Below are 20,130 nucleotides of genomic sequence, written 5' to 3' on the forward strand. Positions count from 1 at the left end.
CGCTAATTTTTGCAGTGCTTTTTTTGCTAGAACTTGCTACCATTTTTGGCAATTAGGAATGGATATTTACTTGGTGATTTTAGCACAAATGCCGATTTGGGCGAAGTTTTCAATTTAAAACAGCACAATTCTGCAAGTCGTGTTCCAAAAATTGGTTAACCAGTTTATCAAGAAAGTGATTTCGTTAACTTGAGCGCACTCTATATAGACCACCGCATGCTGCGTATTCATTGTGCATATATGGATTTAAGTAGGATTTTTTCTTAGACTATACTTCTGGTAAACAAATTAATTTTTTTTTAAAAAAGAAGGATCAAAGAATAACAGGAACCTTTCTTTGTATTTAAGACAGAAATTAATGTTTTCAAATGTATATATATATATATATATATATATATATATATATATATATATACATATATACATATATATATATATATATATATATATATATATATATATATATATATATATATATTATATATTAGGCACATGTATTATGTACATATATATCTGTACATAAGTTTTGTGTCTCATCAGAGATGTTTTGTTAATGAAAGCGCAAGGATTTTGATTTTATAAAAGCAGATCGCCTAAAAATTTAGGAACATTGCTTGAGTCGGATTCAGTTACAATAATCCAATTCTCGCACAATGTTTATCTGCTTAATTATAGTGTCAAGTGATTTGTCAAAAAATTAAAACGTACATTGTTTACTCTGGTGTTATTTACTCCGAGAAGTTACAAAACGAAAAAAGTTTCTTGCTTTTTGAAGTATTTTATTCATTTTGTTATGGGTGAAAAATGATCTCAATCAAAATTTGTTGAGGTCCAAAAGTTGAGTGCTTTCAGTTACTTAATGTTTATTATTAATCGTTTGTTTTCTGTAATTTAACTTTAAATATTTGCTTTTTTCCACATCTATAACGGCTTATGTTATCCATAATGCTTTATCTCGCAAGATTATGGTCGGTTCTTGCAAAAAAAAAGGTTTGTGGAGCGGATGTTTCTCCAAAAATATAGAAATTTTGCATTATAATCTTTATCTTGCAAGATCTTACAAGATTTTTTCTGCAAGAATCTTGCCAGATCGTAGTTTTTTGTCTGGACAGGGTTAATGTGCTCTCACAGGCCAAACAAGAACGAAATCTAGTTCACGGTTGGGAAAAAATTGCGCAAAGGACCTGATGATTTCAGTTTATGGAAGTTACAATGTCCCCCGATGATGATGGTCGATCCCCGATCATCTTGGGCCAAGTGGGCTCAGGGAAAGTCACCGTAGGCGATGACGTCACGAATCCCTTGACTGCTGGTGAAGAGTACTTCTTCTACTTCCGCACCTCAAGTTTTGCGGGTTTGAAAAGCAACCCGATAGAAATTGTGAAATCTCTGCCGATAGATACTATCACAGCCAACAACCGATTGGTTGGATCGACGGCCTATTTCGAGATAAGAGTTGAAAGCGGAGTTGGAAGCTTCATAAGAGTGAAGTTTGTCGACGACTTTCCAAAAACTCTAGAGGAGGCTGACACACCATTCAGGTATAGTAAATTATCACACAGTACTCAGAGAAAACTAAGTCACATTATCTTGATAAGATGTTACCCTAAACCAGAAAAGGCCGTTTGTAAGAGAATCGTTGACATGTTCGGCTGCTTAGATTTTGTACGCGTGGTTTCAAACGCAAGAAATTGTCGAAAAGTTTTAGTTTAAAACGTACCAAACTATCGGCATGGTCAATTTGTAACAACAAGAGATTATAACAATACCTCCTCGGGACTGTGATTAAATCAACTGAATCCCCATCTATGTTCAACAAATCTGTTAAATTATAATTATGAAAAACAAAATAAGTTCATATTTTAATTTACAAATAATTTCAAAAGTACGCCAGAGATGAAAGTTTTTCGAAGAAATTGTCTTCAAGAGGTCCTCTTGAAACTCCTGCAATTAGCTTGTTACGAAAACAATTGACTATACTGTAGGCAAAAATCTCAAATTTTGCAATGAAGCCGACGTTATAGTACGTTTAAATTTGAACACACCGAATTCTGAGAAACCCAACATACTGAATCTAAGAGACGGAACAGATTGATTTTCTGTAGCGTCTCTTACCAAAAAAACCCGAGAAAACCTAATATATCGACAATTTCAGACATGGAAAACCGAGCATAACGAACATTTCTTCCCTTGTTTTCGTTCGGTCTTCTTAACTATGGTGTATGAAAAAGAAAAAAGACAAGATAGATACAAATTCGAAACATTGTTGATTTTTGTTAAAAAGACTAAATTTTTGATCAATCTTTTATCAAGATTTATGAAAAATTTTCTATTTTCATAGTTCATATCTTCTTTTGCCAAGATTATAGAAACTAAAAGGTTGAAAAAAACTAAGGTAAAAAAATTTTCATATCGAAACCCTAAAAGATCCCAGTACAAAACAAATGGCAAAATGTAATATTTTTTTAATAGCAGGTTCATCTTCTCGGCATTTTTTTTGCGCTTCTACTTTTTTAAAACCCAGAAATATGGATTGTATTGGTGCAATTGACATTTTTCAAGATATTTTGAAACATATTTTTTGCTTTTAGTTTTCGAAGCCAAATAAACAAGTCAAGCTCGGAGGAAATAAATTTAAACTAAATCCCTTAGCTAGTCTTTGTAGTCTTTTGGGTGTTGAATTTACCCTAATGTCAAAATTCACGGTGAAAAGTCCACTTTTTTCTTGATGTTTGTCTATTTTTTGAGTGTTTTCTAAAACTGGGCTTGAGTTAATTATTGCTCAAGCTCCTAGTAGTTTCATGGCAGCTATAAAAACTCTTCGTAATTATCTTTGATTTGTAAGTTTTGCTAATGCAGAAACAAATTCAAAAACTGTTGTAATTCTGGCAATTGTTTTCAAGTTATTTCTTAAAATTTTTTGTCATTTTTTGGAGCCAAATCGTCTGGAGCCAAAGAATCAACTTTAGAACTTGAAGATGGATTAATGGAAAGTTTTTAGTGTCAACATTTTTTTAAAGATATTTATGTGATGTATTTTAGCATACTTTGATTAAAATTTGAGTGCAGTGTTATTTTTAGAATATCGAGCAAACGACTCCCCGCTACCAATCGTGCGTCTATTTGCTTAAGTATGCTGTGCGACTCTAAGAGGTATAACAACTCTACTTTGCCAAACATTTCAAAATTTGTTATAAAAATCTATTGAAGAATTTGAGAATAAAACTGGCTACCTAAAGTGAGCTTTGCACGTCTTGTCCAAGTACTGTCTCGTGGTCTTCATTGCAACAAATCATGGGATCTATAACTGTTAAAAGAGGTCGTTTTCCTTTTAAAGCCCTGATTTCAATAATCTTTGTGCCCATATTTACGTTATCTTTCGATTAAGCAATTACGTTGAGTGCCCCTAGTTTTTGTTGATGTGTGTTGTTACAGACAGTTCAAACAAGTTGGTGTCATTGACCTTCTGGACATTTATGCTCTTGAATGTTAGTTTTGATGCTGTATTGTACCAGCGAAGTTTAATTACACAACTGTCGGACCCTCCGGGGTTACTTCAAGCGGTATTGCACAAAACTAAGGCCATGGTGTTTTTAAAAGCAAAGTCACCTGATATTAGTCTGATGATAGATCTAAAGAAAGTGTTACAGTTTTCAAAGTGCTGACATTGTTGTTTTCGATGATTGTTCTTTATAAAAATATCCAGAGAAACCACCAGCAGTAGCACCACATGAATTTGTTCTGAAGCATCAATAGCTACCACATTTTTAAAGGTAAGGTAACTTAAACTTGAAGAACAGGAACTTTTTTTCTGAAGGAGCTAAAAGATATTTTATTTTTCTATTAACCTTAAAACGCCATTAGTTTTAAGTATTTCGAAAACTAAAAGCGCTGTACTCGACGTGTAATCAAAACGGGCAAATACGCAATCTTCACTTCTCACTGTCCCCTTTTTTCTACGGCAAACTATTGCCCCTTGCAAAACCGCTTACAAAAACAACAACAAGTGGTACTATTGGATGACGGAATTAAAACTAAATCTGGTCTGTCAGATTTAATCAAATGCTAATCGTTTCAATTGAACGTCTCTTGTTGCTGATGAAATACCATCTGCTGGCTGATCTTATACTATAATGAGGAAAAATCAATGTTGTATTTGACAAAGTTACCGCTAACATCACTCACTTAACTGATACATACACGTATAAAATTCTACAAAACTGTCTGATCAACAAAACACATTGTCTAAGGTGATGCTGAGAACAAATAAGCTTCGAAAAGCAGAATGTCATTGTTGTGATTCCAGAGTGTCATTGTTGTGACTTTCAGTTCAGTGGATTAAGGAGACACACCTATTCGGTCAATCAGATCTGGCTTGTTTTTATTTATAGGAAGCTTGAACTTACCTTTATGGAGATGATAATTCAATTCTTCCGATCTGATGACCCGGGGGATTTCACCGAATCTAACTAACTTTTTTGTCAGTCATTGTCGACTTCAACATTGTCACGTGACGTGCATTTCAATGTGCAATTTTTGCATGTGGTCAAGTCTTTGGCTCCCAAATTTAGCGCTCTGGAGGTGTCGAACAGACTCTCAATATTTGCCGAAAAACAAAAGGCCGAAGGGTGTTTTGCCAACAGTACCCAGGTTGAGGTCGCGCTCGAAATCGCCTCTGATCAGACCGTCCCAGACAAGTGGGACCTCTGATCAGACCGTCCCAGACCGAAGTGACCTCTGATCAGACGAGTAAGAGCTCGAAGATCATTGTGCGCTCGAAGTGCGCTCAAAGCCGCCTCTGATCAGACGAGTTCCAGACCGAAGTGACCCCTGATCAGACAAGCTCCAGACCATTGTCCAGTCGAGTTCCAGACCATTGTCCAGACTAGAGTGCGCTCGAAATATAGTCCCAGACTAAAGTGCGGTCGAAATCACCTCTGATCAGACAAAAGTGCGCTCGAAGTTGCCTCTGTTTAGACTAAAGTGCGTTCGAGATAGTCTGATCAGAGAAAGATTTTGAACATGAACAAATCCCTCAATATCGTTATAATATATTCATTTCATCTATCATTTTATCAATCTTATATTCAACTAATAAAAAGCCAATCCTGAAAGTATTGCTAATAAAAATAAATGATGCTCAAAAAAATGATCAAAAAAATTACTGAGTATGCCATTTTTTATGGTTTTAACTGAAAAAATGAACTTAGACAGCTCTGCATAAAAACGTCTTGATCTACTTTGATTCAATATCTTTTCTTCAGGGGACCGGCAGTTTTTATGAGCTGGACCCTTTGGCTCTGATCAAACCCATCAGATTTTCAGATGCAGTTTCGATCAGAATGCTGTTTTTTTGTTGAGTGTTACCCGAGACAACAAAAGTCAGTAAGAAAACAAAAAAAACGGATCTTTTCCGTTTGTGCCCCCCAGCTTAGTGGGTGCATATTATTTGCAACCCCCAGATGCACGTGCAATATTTTTACATAATGATTTACTATGTAATGACACGTGCTCTGTAACTGGGGGGAGCATAACGTACTGGGGGGGCACAAACGGAAAAGATCCAAAAAAACTTGAGAAAAAAATTTCGCTCGAATTGGTCTCTGGTCAGACTAATGTGCGCTCGAATCGGCCTCTGATCAGACTAGTGTGCGCTTGAAAGTGCCTCTGATCCGACCGTCCCAGACAAAGTGGCCTCTGATCAGGCAAGTTCCAGACCATTGTTCAGACAAACTGCGCTCGAAGCCTTTTCCAGACCATGTAATTCGAGCGCACCGGGAACATGTGTGCGCTCGAAACTCGTCTGATCAGGGGTCACTTCGGTCTGGCCACCTCGACCTGGGTAGGGGTACACAAAGAAGACTCAGTAGCAATTTAGGGCCGTTTGGGGCCGGCATTTATTGTTTGTGGATGCGCCCTGTAATTTTGCTGCCCACTTGAGTACTCTACAGATTTTTCCTGGTTTTGTCGTGTGAACCATTGGATGGCTTGGTAGGTATCAAAAACGTACGTGTTGAGAGACTTTTCATCTAGTGACATCTTAAACTGTTACTAGGTAATCTGTTTCCATTTCCAAGAACAAGTCGATTCCCGGGCCTAGGTGTACACCCGTATTCCACCGTTATTAAGCGAGAATAAGGGTGTAAAGCCAATTCCATTCTTAATTAGCAGGGATAAGAGTGTAAGAGTGTAATTTTGAGAAAATTACACTTTTATGTACACTCTTTACACTCTTTAGTACACCCTTATTACACTTTTAAAAATACACTAAAATTACACTGTTTATTCCACTCTTCATTACACTCTTGAGCGAATTAGGTGAAGAAAATGTAGAACTTAATGACAAACTTTTGTTAAAAGCATTTCGAAAAAGACAAGTTAGAAAGTCTGTTTTAGCCCGTTTCGTTGCCCTTATACTGACATTTTTGAGACTGTCTAGAAATAAAAGCCAATAGTTTGATTTGTATACAGAATTTTAATGAAATCTCCAATTAGGTGAAGAAAATGTCGAACTTCAATAAAAACGTTTGTTAACAACTTTTTGAAAAAGACGAGTTGAAAAGTCTATATTAGCCCGTTTTGTTGCCACGATAATGCACTTTTTGAAATTGTGTAAAAATAAAAGCCAATAGTTTGGTTAGCATTTGACCAATCTACCACTGATGACTGGTTTTCTTAATGGTGTTAGCCGAACCAGTGCGGAACAGTAACTGTGGAACAGAACAGCACATTAAAGTTGTCTTGACTCTGTTACTTTCCGACATTTTTAAATGATACTGAAGTGTTGTTTCCAGAATATTAAGCAAACGAGTCTCCGCAAACAATCGTGTATCTATTTGCTTATGTACGTTGTACTGCTACAGGAGGTATCACGACTCTAATTTGGTAATCACTTGAAAGACTTGTCATATAATTGCATTGAAAAACTTGAGAATAAAACAGACGGCGACGGTAAAGGACTGCCCAAAACCCAAGCTATGTTTGAACAAAGGACAGAGGGCAGCCACTTTTTGTCAACTGCAAAGAACTCTGTCTGGCGAATGAAGTTTTGCACCTGTTGTCCAAGTATCACCTCAATGTCTGCATTGCAACAATTTATGTGATCTAAAGCTGCTAAATGAATTTGTTTTCTTTTTGAAGCCCTGATTTCGATAATCTTTGAGTCTATATTCAAGTTATCTTTCGATTAAGTAGTCACGTTGACCGCCTCATATTTTGGTTGCTGCGTTGTGTTACAGTTAGTTCAAATAACTTGTTGTCAAAGACATCCTGGTTATTTATACCATTGAATATTATTTTAAAAGCTGTAGTATAACAAGAAAGCTCAATTACACGACGGTCGGACACCTGGGGGTTATTTCAAGCGGTATAGCACAAAACCAAAACCGTGATGTCTTTAACAGAAGAGTCCACTACATGAAACTGCGGAGATCTAAAGTAAGTCATTCAATTTTCACAGTGCTGACATTGTTGTTCTCGATAATTGTTCTTTTTCAAGATATTCAGAGAAAAGCTTTAACACTAGACAAGAAATTCAAACGCGAAATGTTAGTCTAAAATTGAATTTCCGAGATGGTCAAATTTTCCTCCAATTTGTGCCATATCAGTTGAAGGCTGTGATTCCACGTCTACTGATTCTATCGCATGTTTTAGTTGAGCCCTAAAAATTGTGTCTACTGCACTACCATTTTTGGGAAGCATGAACACATGAGAATAAACAAAAAGAAGTTAAGAACATCAGTCAAATTTTGGACTAAATTTTTTTTCCTAAAATTTTTTAAAACCATGGGCTATGTGAAGCCATTCATAATTGATATAACTTTGACGGCTGCAGATTGGAAACTAGAGAAACACTTCAAGAATGCAAAAATGTTATCAGTGCTATTCATAACAAAACAAAACACATTTCGGTTGTAAAAAAGCATTTGATGGATAGAACGCCCATTTCATGTACCAGTTGACACCGGAGCTAATTTCGGACCAATTTTTGACTATCTGCAAATGAATTTTAAAGGGCCATGGCAAAACTCTACTCAAATGTTTTAAAAACATGTTTAGGAATGAGAACGTTCTGTTCTCAAAGAAGAATAAACTGTACCCAGTGGACGTAATTCTTAGACTATCTTAAGTCATCTCTGGTTCTTACAAAATTAATTAACTTATCTTAGATAAAAAAACTTGAAAACGTCCAAGCAGTTAAAAAAGAAATGGCTAATGCTCCTTTTTCCTTGAGTAATGTACCTTTAACTATATTTTACAAGTAACGATCCAAGCCAGAATGCTTGGCTTTTGGATTTCTGTTGATCAAAAACTAAAACTTTTGATAGGAGTTGTTCCTACTAACGCTGATAAAAAAGAGGGTTATGAAAATAGACAGAAATCACTATTTGGGTTCCTTTCAGCTGATACTGCATTAGAATGGTTTGACTCTGTCGATGAGACTAAAGTTTATAAAGGACGACTTCCTTGTTAGATTTACTGACGGTGGTCGTAAATTTGAGCATAGAAGAAAAATAGAAAATGCTTCTAGACCAGAAGGCGAATTATTAACAAACTATTTTCATACAGTCAAGCATACTGTTGTTAAAGGTTGGCCAGAAGACTTAACAAACGTAGCTAATGCTAATCATTCGCAAGAAGCAATAATACAATCCAGACAAAGAGAACAAAAAATATTGATATTGCTATAAGGGGGTTACGACCCCCCTCACTAAAGCAGAGGGTCCATGAACGGCGAGTTAAGAAGCGGAGCGAAAGTTGGAATGATTTAAAAGAACATCAAATAAAACAAGAGTTAATTTGCATAGTTATCAATGAAAATTCTGATAAACAACCATTGAACAAACTACCATTTTCGGAGTCCCGAATAAAGAAACCTGCAAGTTTATTAAAGAGCAACGAAGTTAGTTCTAAACAGGGTACAAACAACTTCAATAGAGACCAAAATATAAAGGGACGAGCAAATAATACTAGAATATGTGTATTGCAGGAATAACGGACACTCTATCTCTACTTGTAACAAACAAAAGTTCGACAACAAAGTGAAAAGGATTAGAAGTGAACTTTTGTAGCAAAAAGAGAGCAAAAAGGAGCAATTTAGCAATAACTACAAGCGACATACTTGGAATAATCATCAAAACAATAGTAGAAATAGTAGCCATTACAACCGAGCTCAAAACCAAATCCTTCGATAATTGTCAGAACAGATACAATTACGGAAACAGATTTAAACAAAATAAGCAGAACAACAAAACCTTTTCTCGAGAAAACTCATTTCGGCAAAAAGAATACGCTGCTAAACAATACTATGAAAGTGAAAATAGCCAATTCAAAAGAAACCAAGCAAATAGTAACATCAGGCCTACTCTAAATAAAGACCCAAAGTCTTACAATACACAAAATGAAAATAAAAATCGTTGGGTTCAACAAGTAGAAAATAACACGTCGAATTTTGTGACGCTATCTCAGATGTATTTCTTTTAAACTAATTAACGCTCCGAAAAACAAGAATAGAACATCAAAGCCGAAAGCTTGAAATTTCTTCAATCTATACCACTTTGCGATCGGAGACAATGAAGATATAGTGGCTTAGAAACAGATTTTAAGATAGACTCAGGATCAACGTGCACTGTAATAAATTATCGAATATTTATTGAACTTAATTAATTGGGATTACAAATAAACACTCAAACCTAAAGCATTAAAACAAGAAATTATAACGGTTCTGCATTCAAACTTCAGGCAAAAACACAAGACCTTATAACAAGAACACTCTACTACACTCATACTTTAACACAGATGGGAAATATAAAGCAAATCACATATAAAGAATATGGGTTACTGAGGAGAAAACTTTTATTTATTAGGAGAAGATTTTTGTCATACTTTTCCTAAACCACTATACTTTGATGTTCCAGCTATAGAACTGAGAACTAGCGATGGAGAGAAGTTCTTAGTTATGGCTCACTGAATAATGAAAGAGGATATCTCCAAATCTCCAAAATAAACGCACCTTTAATACATCAATCTCTTTATATTCCACCTAAGTTTACATTTCTTTACCAGCATAAGTGTAGTGAGAAAGTTATGTTTTCAAATAGCACTTCTTCTCTACTTAAGGACTAGAGTAAAAACCGAGTTGTGCTTCATAATTACTTTTTGTACAAAGAAAGAACAACAAATTACCTTGCTTATTGAAAACCATAAAATTCATCAAATTGCCCTATATAAAGGAATAATTGGGTTTACTATTGTGATATGATATTTCAAACAACGCACAAAATATAGTATTAGCGACTGTAATGAATTTACTTACTCAGTTATCAATAGATACGAAAAACTTGACAGCTGTTTTTTTGCTAAACACAACTACAAATACTAGATCCGAATCCTCCGACCTAACCGCTGAGTTCATAAGGTATTATAATTCTGACGAGCACTCAATATGTGACGCCAATATCCCATTATTCATACTATCTCGAGAGACTGAGTATTAGACACAGGCTTTATTGCCTCCTTCATTAAAAGATATCCCAACTTGTTGAAGAATATTGTACAATACTCTAAAATTATTGAATCTGAGAACAAGGCTAACCACGAGTTAATACGTTCTCAAGATAGGTATAGCCAGCAAAAAAGTTACTGACTTATAGTGAAAGAAAATTTTAACTCTTCTCCATAGGAAGCAAGCAAAACTTATTCAGTTTTTTGCGAATTACAAAAAACACTTATGCTAGACGGTATAAGACTTGTTGCTATGCCTAAGATAGCATGTGGCATCGATCTCAGGTTATAGAAGAGAATAGCCCCAAAAATGAGAGGATTGTTTTAAACAGACAGGAATAACAATTTATAAATACAATAGTTGCAAAGAATTTAATTTAAAACACAAAATAAAAAGCCGTCCTCCCATTATAGAACATAATGCGGAGATAATTGAGCTATCTGCAGGAGAACTAGAAGAGAAATTTCAAAATGATGATTAATATGCAAATGACTTTTCTATAGAGGCTAAAAAGAAACGCAGACCCAAATCAATGGAACAATTTCAAAATTTTCGTTCGGCATATCAGGTAGAAGAATTTTTAGATAAATTAACTACAAGTTTGCATCCTGGACCAAATACTAATTTCAACCAAAAAGAATTTGATTTTATTCAAATAGAATTAACTGAGAACAAATTCTTCCGACTTCCAGATGTGCTACTCAAAGACAATGATGTATATTTGCAACAAAATACGACATTGGTCATACTAAACAACCATTCAATATACTCGGAATATATAATGTAACTCGATTTTTTAATAGACGAATTATTACAAGCATGCATTATAAGAGAGCTAGATGAACTGGCAATATGAATAGCTGGTTGGTTAACTCAATCCAGAGAAGCATTACGTCAAACTTGCGATAAATGCTCACTATGTGAATTCTATCACTGACACTAGTGATTCAAGCTGGCCGTTAGAACCATTCTAAGTTCTAATAACCCGAGTAATTGGCTCAAATTTTACAAGCAGCGATCCTTCTTTTGCACATCATCAAGTGACACTAACTACCGAAACACAAAAATTATCAGCATTTATAATAGGAGGAAGACATTATACATATCAAGTAGGTTTGTACGGATTGAAACCCCTACCCAACTTCTTTAGAAAATTTTTGTGATATGCAATCGGACCTCTTATAAATGAAAAAAAGGCTATCACGAATATCGACGACACCTTACTAGAATCTAATACAAAAGAAGAATTGTTCAATATAATAAAAGAAAATCATGCTCTAATAAGAAAGGCTAACTTAAAAGCCACACCGGATAAAACAATGTCCTTTTTACACAAAGTAAAATTTCTCGGACACGTTACATCGGAAAACACACATTCTCCAGTTATTTCCCGTATTGACATTAAAAAATTAAAAACCCCGGAATCAAAGACTGACGTTCTTAGCTTATTAAGGGCGCTGGGATTCTACTCAAATTGTGTTATAAATTTTTTTATATAGATGTCAAACCCTTGTATGATTTAACATGAGGCGATGTATATATCAAGTGGGAAGAAGAACACGAGAAAGTATTCAATGTACTGAAAGAAAAACTTGCGCATGACATATCTTTAGCAATTCCAAATGCCATTTACCCCTTTCAATTACACGCTGACTTGTCTAATTTAGGTACTGTTTTTATACTTATACAAAAAATTTTTTGGAAAAAAATAGAATTGTATTAGCAAACTCTAGAACATTCGACAAAGGCGAACAGAAAGTGTCCCAACAGCATAGAAGGTTATGCGGAAAAATGTCCGCGCTAAAAACATACAAATGCTATCTAATAGGCTCCTCATTTCCTATATACATATTTTTGCGATCTTATACCAATACTACTTCTTTGGTCTAGGCCTGGACAACTTTTGCTTGATTTTTCAAGTATCAAGTCGTTCTAACTAAATTTCAGAACTTGAAAATTATATACACCGAAGGCAAGAACCTAGCATTTCCTGATTTACAGAGTAGATAAATCCCAAGAGAGGAGGCAAAAAAAAATTAGAATGAACATAAAACAATATCTAAAGAAATAAATTTATACACTTCGGATCTAAAGCCAATTTCTCATTCTGTGTTGCACAAAAAGGATAAAACAAACTTGCCTAATGATTTTTACCCTATACTAGCACAAGTTCAAGGTTGGACAAGAAATGAATTGATATATCGAAGATGTAATTTAGTATATCTGACGAAGTATTAACAGACTCTTGTAATGCTACACAAAATGTAGCCGACTAATTCAAATTCTGCAAAATTTTAAATCAGTTAGTTAAGCTTACAGATAAAAAACAACCAGATAATATATATAGTGAGATACGGGATGAGGTAAATTTGGTAGAGTTAGATGACTTAGGATTAAATGACAACGAATTCAATGACCTCATAGGTCACTGAGTCGCTTTATCATTAATGTATGCACAAGAGAAAGCAAAAAGAAATTTACAAGGAGCGTATGATGAATTTTACTATCATAGAGTCAACAGCACTGCATAATGATAACGTCAAATCCGATTTCTCTGATTTGTTAACGATGTTAATTGAATTTGCTAAAAGGGCGCAACTAGATATCGACACTATTCTACAAGAACAAAAAAGACCCTCTATTACTTATAAACGGAAATGGATAGAATCAGGCGACGAACCTTAACACTACTGTATGACTGGACAATGTAAAGCACTAAACGCTTACAGGAGTGTATATAAGTTACTACTACTAGATCAGAGTTACAAATTATTTTGTTAGAAAAACCTAATGAGAACGGTTCGTTCGAACTAAAGATATGTATTTCCATCTCAAAATTTATTACGTGTTTTAAACTAGTGTATTGTCATCCTATGAGTGGCGACCATGGCGTTGCTAGTATCTTAAGTATTATATCCAGATTCATTTACTGGCCTGGAATGTATAAATGGAATACAATGTAAATCCACGATGGCCCATATATCATAATTGATATAACTTTGACGGCTGCAGATTGGAAACTAGAGAAACACTTCAAGAATGCAAAAATGTTATCAGTGCTATTCATAACAAAACAAAACACATTTCGGTTGTAAAAAAGCATTTGATGGATAGAACGCCCATTTCATGTACCAGTTGACACCGGAGCTAATTTCGGACCAATTTTTGACTATCTGCAAATGAATTTTAAAGGGCCATGGCAAAACTCTACTCAAATGTTTTAAAAACATGTTTAGGAATGAGAACGTTCTGTTCTCAAAGAAGAATAAACTGTACCCAGTGGACGTAATTCTTAGACTATCTAAAGTCATCTCTGGTTCTTACAAAATTAATTAACTTATCTTAGATAAAAAAACTTGAAAACGTCCAAGCAGTTAAAAAAGAAATGGCTAATGCTCCTTTTTCCTTGAGTAATGTACCTTTAACTATATTTTACAAGTAACGATCCAAGCCAGAATGCTTGGCTTTTGGATTTCTGTTGATCAACAACTAAAACTTTTGATAGGAGTTGTTCCTACTAACGCTGATAAAAAAGAGGGTTATGAAAATAGACGGAAATCACTATTTGGGTTCCTTTCAGCTGATACTGCATTAGAATGGTTTGACTCTGTCGATGAGACTAAAGTTTATAAAGGACGACTTCCTTGTTAGATTTACTGACGGTGGTCGTAAATTTGAGCATAGAAGAAAAATAGAAAATGCTTCTAGACCAGAAGGCGAATTATTAACAAACTATTTTCATACAGTCAAGCATACTGTTGTTAAAGGTTGGCCAGAAGACTTAACAAACGTAGCTAATGCTAATCATTCGCAAGAAGCAATAATACAATCCAGACAAAGAGAACAAAAAATATTGATATTGCTATAAGGGGGTTACGACCCCCCTCACTAAAGCAGAGGGTCCATGAACGGCGAGTTAAGAAGCGGAGCGAAAGTTGGAATGATTTAAAAGAACATCAAATAAAACAAGAGTTAATTTGCATAGTTATCAATGAAAATTCTGATAAACAACCATTGAACAAATTACCATTTTCGGAGTCCCGAATAAAGAAACCTGCAAGTTTATTAAAGAGCAACGAAGTTAGTTCTAAACAGGGTACAAACAACTTCAATAGAGACCAAAATATAAAGGGACGAGCAAATAATACTAGAATCTGTGTATTGCAGGAATAACGGACACTCTATCTCTACTTGTAACAAACAAAAGTTCGACAACAAAGTGAAAAGGATTAGAAGTGAACTTTTGTAGCAAAAAGAGAGCAAAAAGGAGCAATTTAGCAATAACTACAAGCGACATACTTGGAATAATCATCAAAACAATAGTAGAAATAGTAGCCATTACAACCGAGCTCAAAACCAAATCCTTCGATAATTGTCAGAACAGATACAATTACGGAAACAGATTTAAACAAAATAAGCAGAACAACAAAACCTTTTCTCGAGAAAACTCGTTTCGGCAAAAAGAATACGCTGCTAAACAATACTATGAAAGTGAAAATAGCCAATTCAAAAGAAACCAAGCAAATAGTAACATCAGGCCTACTCTAAATAAAGACCCAAAGTCTTACAATACACAAAATGAAAATAAAAATCGTTGGGTTCAACAAGTAGAAAATAACACGTCGAATTTTGTGACGCTATCTCAGATGTATTTCTTTTAAACTAATTAACGCTCCGAAAAACAAGAATAGAACATCAAAGCCGAAAGCTTGAAATTTCTTCAATCTATACCACTTTGCGATCGGAGACAATGAAGATATAGTGGCTTAGAAACAGATTTTAAGATAGACTCAGGATCAACGTGCACTGTAATAAATTATCGAATATTTATTGAACTTAATTAATTGGGATTACAAATAAACACTCAAACCTAAAGCATTAAAACAAGAAATTATAACGGTTCTGCATTCAAACTTCAGGCAAAAACACAAGACCTTATAACAAGAACACTCTACTACACTCATACTTTAACACAGATGGGAAATATAAAGCAAATCACATATAAAGAATATGGGTTACTGAGGAGAAAACTTTTATTTATTAGGAGAAGATTTTTGTCATACTTTTCCTAAACCACTATACTTTGATGTTCCAGCTATAGAACTGAAAACTAGCGATGGAGAGAAGTTCTTAGTTATGGCTCACTGAATAATGAAAGAGGATATCTCCAAATCTCCAAAATAAACGCACCTTTAATACATCAATCTCTTTATATTCCACCTAAGTTTACATTTCTTTACCAGCATAAGTGTAGTGAGAAAGTTATGTTTTCAAATAGCACTTCTTCTCTACTTAAGGACTAGAGTAAAAACCGAGTTGTGCTTCATAATTACTTTTTGTACAAAGAAAGAACAACAAATTACCTTGCTTATTGAAAACCATAAAATTCATCAAATTGCCCTATATAAAGGAATAATTGGGTTTACTATTGTGATATGATATTTCAAACAACGCACAAAATATAGTATTAGCGACTGTAATGAATTTACTTACTCAGTTATCAATAGATACGAAAAACTTGACAGCTGTTTTTTTGCTAAACACAACTACAAATACTAGATCCGAATCCTCCGACCTAACCGCTGAGTTCATAAGGTATTATAATTCTGACGAGCACTCAATATGTGACGCCAATATCCCATTATTCATACTATCTCGAGAGACTGAGTATTAGACACAGGCTTTATTGCCTCCTTCATTAAAAGATATCCCAACTTGTTGAAGAATATTGTACAATACTCTAAAATTATTGAATCTGAGAACAAGGCTAACCACGAGTTAATACGTTCTCAAGATAGGTATAGCCAGCAAAAAAGTTACTGACTTATAGTGAAAGAAAATTTTAACTCTTCTCCATAGGAAGCAAGCAAAACTTATTCAGTTTTTTGCGAATTACAAAAAACACTTATGCTAGACGGTATAAGACTTGTTGCTATGCCTAAGATAGCATGTGGCATCGATCTCAGGTTATAGAAGAGAATAGCCCCAAAAATGAGAGGATTGTTTTAAACAGACAGGAATAACAATTTATAAATACAATAGTTGCAAAGAATTTAATTTAAAACACAAAATAAAAAGCCGTCCTCCCATTATAGAACATAATGCGGAGATAATTGAGCTATCTGCAGGAGAACTAGAAGAGAAATTTCAAAATGATGATTAATATGCAAATGACTTTTCTATAGAGGCTAAAAAGAAACGCAGACCCAAATCAATGGAACAATTTCAAAATTTTCGTTCGGCATATCAGGTAGAAGAATTTTTAGATAAATTAACTACAAATTTGCATCCTGGACCAAATACTAATTTCAACCAAAAAGAATTTGATTTTATTCAAATAGAATTAACTGAGAACAAATTCTTCCGACTTCCAGATGTGCTACTCAAAGACAATGATGTATATTTGCAACAAAATACGACATTGGTCATACTAAACAACCATTCAATATACTCGGAATATATAATGTAACTCGATTTTTTAATAGACGAATTATTACAAGCATGCATTATAAGAGAGCTAGATGAACTGGCAATATGAATAGCTGGTTGGTTAACTCAATCCAGAGAAGCATTACGTCAAACTTGCGATAAATGCTCACTATGTGAATTCTATCACTGACACTAGTGATTCAAGCTGGCCGTTAGAACCATTCTAAGTTCTAATAACCCGAGTAATTGGCTCAAATTTTACAAGCAGCGATCCTTCTTTTGCACATCATCAAGTGACACTAACTACCGAAACACAAAAATTATCAGCATTTATAATAGGAGGAAGACAGTATACATATCAAGTAGGTTTGTACGGATTGAAACCCCTACCCAACTTCTTTAGAAAATTTTTGTGATATGCATTCGGACCTCTTATAAATGAAAAAAAGGCTATCACGAATATCGACGACACCTTACTAGAATCTAATACAAAAGAAGAATTGTTCAATATAATAAAAGAAAATCATGCTCTAATAAGAAAGGCTAACTTAAAAGCCACACCGGATAAAACAATGTCCTTTTTACACAAAGTAAAATTTCTCGGACACGTTACATCGGAAAACACACATTCTCCAGTTATTTCCCGTATTGACATTAAAAAATTAAAAACCCCGGAATCAAAGACTGACGTTCTTAGCTTATTAAGGGCGCTGGGATTCTACTCAAATTGTGTTATAAATTTTTTTATATAGATGTCAAACCCTTGTATGATTTAACATGAGGCGATGTATATATCAAGTGGGAAGAAGAACACGAGAAAGTATTCAATGTACTGAAAGAAAAACTTGCGCATGACATATCTTTAGCAATTCCAAATGCCATTTACCCCTTTCAATTACACGCTGACTTGTCTAATTTAGGTACTGTTTTTATACTTATACAAAAAATTTTTTGGAAAAAAATAGAATTGTATTAGCAAACTCTAGAACATTCGACAAAGGCGAACAGAAAGTGTCCCAACAGCATAGAAGGTTATGCGGAAAAATGTCCGCGCTAAAAACATACAAATGCTATCTAATAGGCTCCTCATTTCCTATATACATATTTTTGCGATCTTATACCAATACTACTTCTTTGGTCTAGGCCTGGACAACTTTTGCTTGATTTTTCAAGTATCAAGTCGTTCTAACTAAATTTCAGAACTTGAAAATTATATACACCGAAGGCAAGAACCTAGCATTTCCTGATTTACAGAGTAGATAAATCCCAAGAGAGGAGGCAAAAAAAATTAGAATGAACATAAAACAATATCTAAAGAAATAAATTTATACACTTCGGATCTAAAACCAATTTCTCATTCTGTGTTGCACAAAAAGGATAAAACAAACTTGCCTAATGATTTTTACCCTATACTAGCACAAGTTCAAGGTTGGACAAGAAATGAATTGATATATCGAAGATGTAATTTAGTATATCTGACGAAGTATTAACAGACTCTTGTAATGCTACACAAAATGTAGCCGACTAATTCAAATTCTGCAAAATTTTAAATCAGTTAGTTAAGCTTACAGATAAAAAACAACCAGATAATATATATAGTGAGATACGGGATGAGGTAAATTTGGTAGAGTTAGATGACTTAGGATTAAATGACAACGAATTCAATGACCTCATAGGTCACTGAGTCGCTTTATCATTAATGTATGCACAAGAGAAAGCAAAAAGAAATTTACAAGGAGCGTATGATGAATTTTACTATCATAGAGTCAACAGCACTGCATAATGATAACGTCAAATCCGATTTCTCTGATTTGTTAACGATGTTAATTGAATTTGCTAAAAGGGCGCAACTAGATATCGACACTATTCTACAAGAACAAAAAAGACCCTCTATTACTTATAAACGGAAATGGATAGAATCAGGCGACGAACCTTAACACTACTGTATGACTGGACAATGTAAAGCACTAAACGCTTACAGGAGTATATATAAGTTACTACTACTAGATCAGAGTTACAAATTATTTTGTTAGAAAAACCTAATGAGAACGGTTCGTTCGAACTAAAGATATGTATTTCCATCTCAAAATTTATTACGTGTTTTAAACTAGTGTATTGTCATCCTATGAGTGGCGACCATGGCGTTGCTAGTATCTTAAGTATTATATCCAGATTCATTTACTGGCCTGGAATGTATAAATGGAATACAATGTAAATCCACGATGGCCCAGATTGTCAAAGAAAGAAAGTAAAAAACACGATTTAAACGAAGCACCCTTACAACAATAGGGCAAATTGGAGACAACTCCCTCGCTTACTATACATATCAACCATAAAGGACACTTCCGGCCTTCTAGTAATGGCAAGCACTACTCTCTTTTTTGGTAGTAGATTCATTCTCTAGACATATACAAGTATATACTGTTAAAACCGCTATTCAGACAAGACAAAAAAAAAACAAATGGAGAAATTCTTAACTATCTTTGGAATACATCAACACATTGTACATAATAACAGTACCGCTTTTATGCGTAGAGATTTTGAAAACTGAATCTTTGAGCTTGGAATTACACTGAGGCCACAAACAGCATAATCCCCTTGGACTAATGGGAAACTAGAAATTCAAAAAAAGCACCTTGCAAACTACTTTAGGCAATTTCCATAATTAAACTGGAAATAATGGGGCAAAATATGTTGACAAAAATGCATTTGCGCGTATTACAGCAGCGAATCATAGTCCTGGTTATACACCGTACGAGATTATGTTCAGAAAAATGCCACAAAAACCTGTTTCGCATAGACTAGAATTGCTGCGAGATAGTAAGAAGAATTGTATATCTCAATTTTGTCAGGATATGCCGTCACATGCAAATTGTAACAATTTTGGTGTGAAAACGACAACGTAAATATTTTACTGCAAAAAAGATTATCTAATACTTTACTACAGCGTTAGACAGATCTTAAGATGCATAGAAGATGCAAATGTAAGTTACCACTATAACATTTCTCGGCCTTGTATCAACTGATCCCCATCCATACACATGGGAAAATAGAGAAAATTGTTTAATAGAAGAATAAAACTCAACTCCAGTAAAAATGATACAAATAGATAGAAAATATTATACAGTATGATGATATGAAACTGAGCCTGATTCACAGGATACTGGTATTAGACGCACGCAACCGTTTAAAGGTCC

General features: G+C 34.5%; 1 protein-coding gene across 1 annotated transcript in view; it reads left to right on the forward strand.

Annotated features, from left to right (window-relative positions):
* The first annotated feature begins 1,203 nt into the window (after positions 1-1,203).
* The window catches only part of LOC142342100 (uncharacterized), an 81,648-nt gene continuing 62,721 nt past the window's right edge, over positions 1,204-20,130 (forward strand). Inside the window, exon 1 of the mRNA XM_075393287.1 lies at positions 1,204-1,541. Within this exon, the coding sequence (XP_075249402.1) occupies positions 1,213-1,541 (329 nt within the window). The 5' untranslated portion in view covers positions 1,204-1,212. The remainder of the gene's footprint in view (positions 1,542-20,130) is intronic.

The sequence above is a fragment of the Convolutriloba macropyga genome, chromosome 7, assembly GCF_964194025.1.
Source record: "Convolutriloba macropyga chromosome 7, txConMacr16.3, whole genome shotgun sequence".
In the NCBI taxonomy this organism is placed as follows: Eukaryota; Metazoa; Xenacoelomorpha; order Acoela; family Convolutidae; genus Convolutriloba; species Convolutriloba macropyga.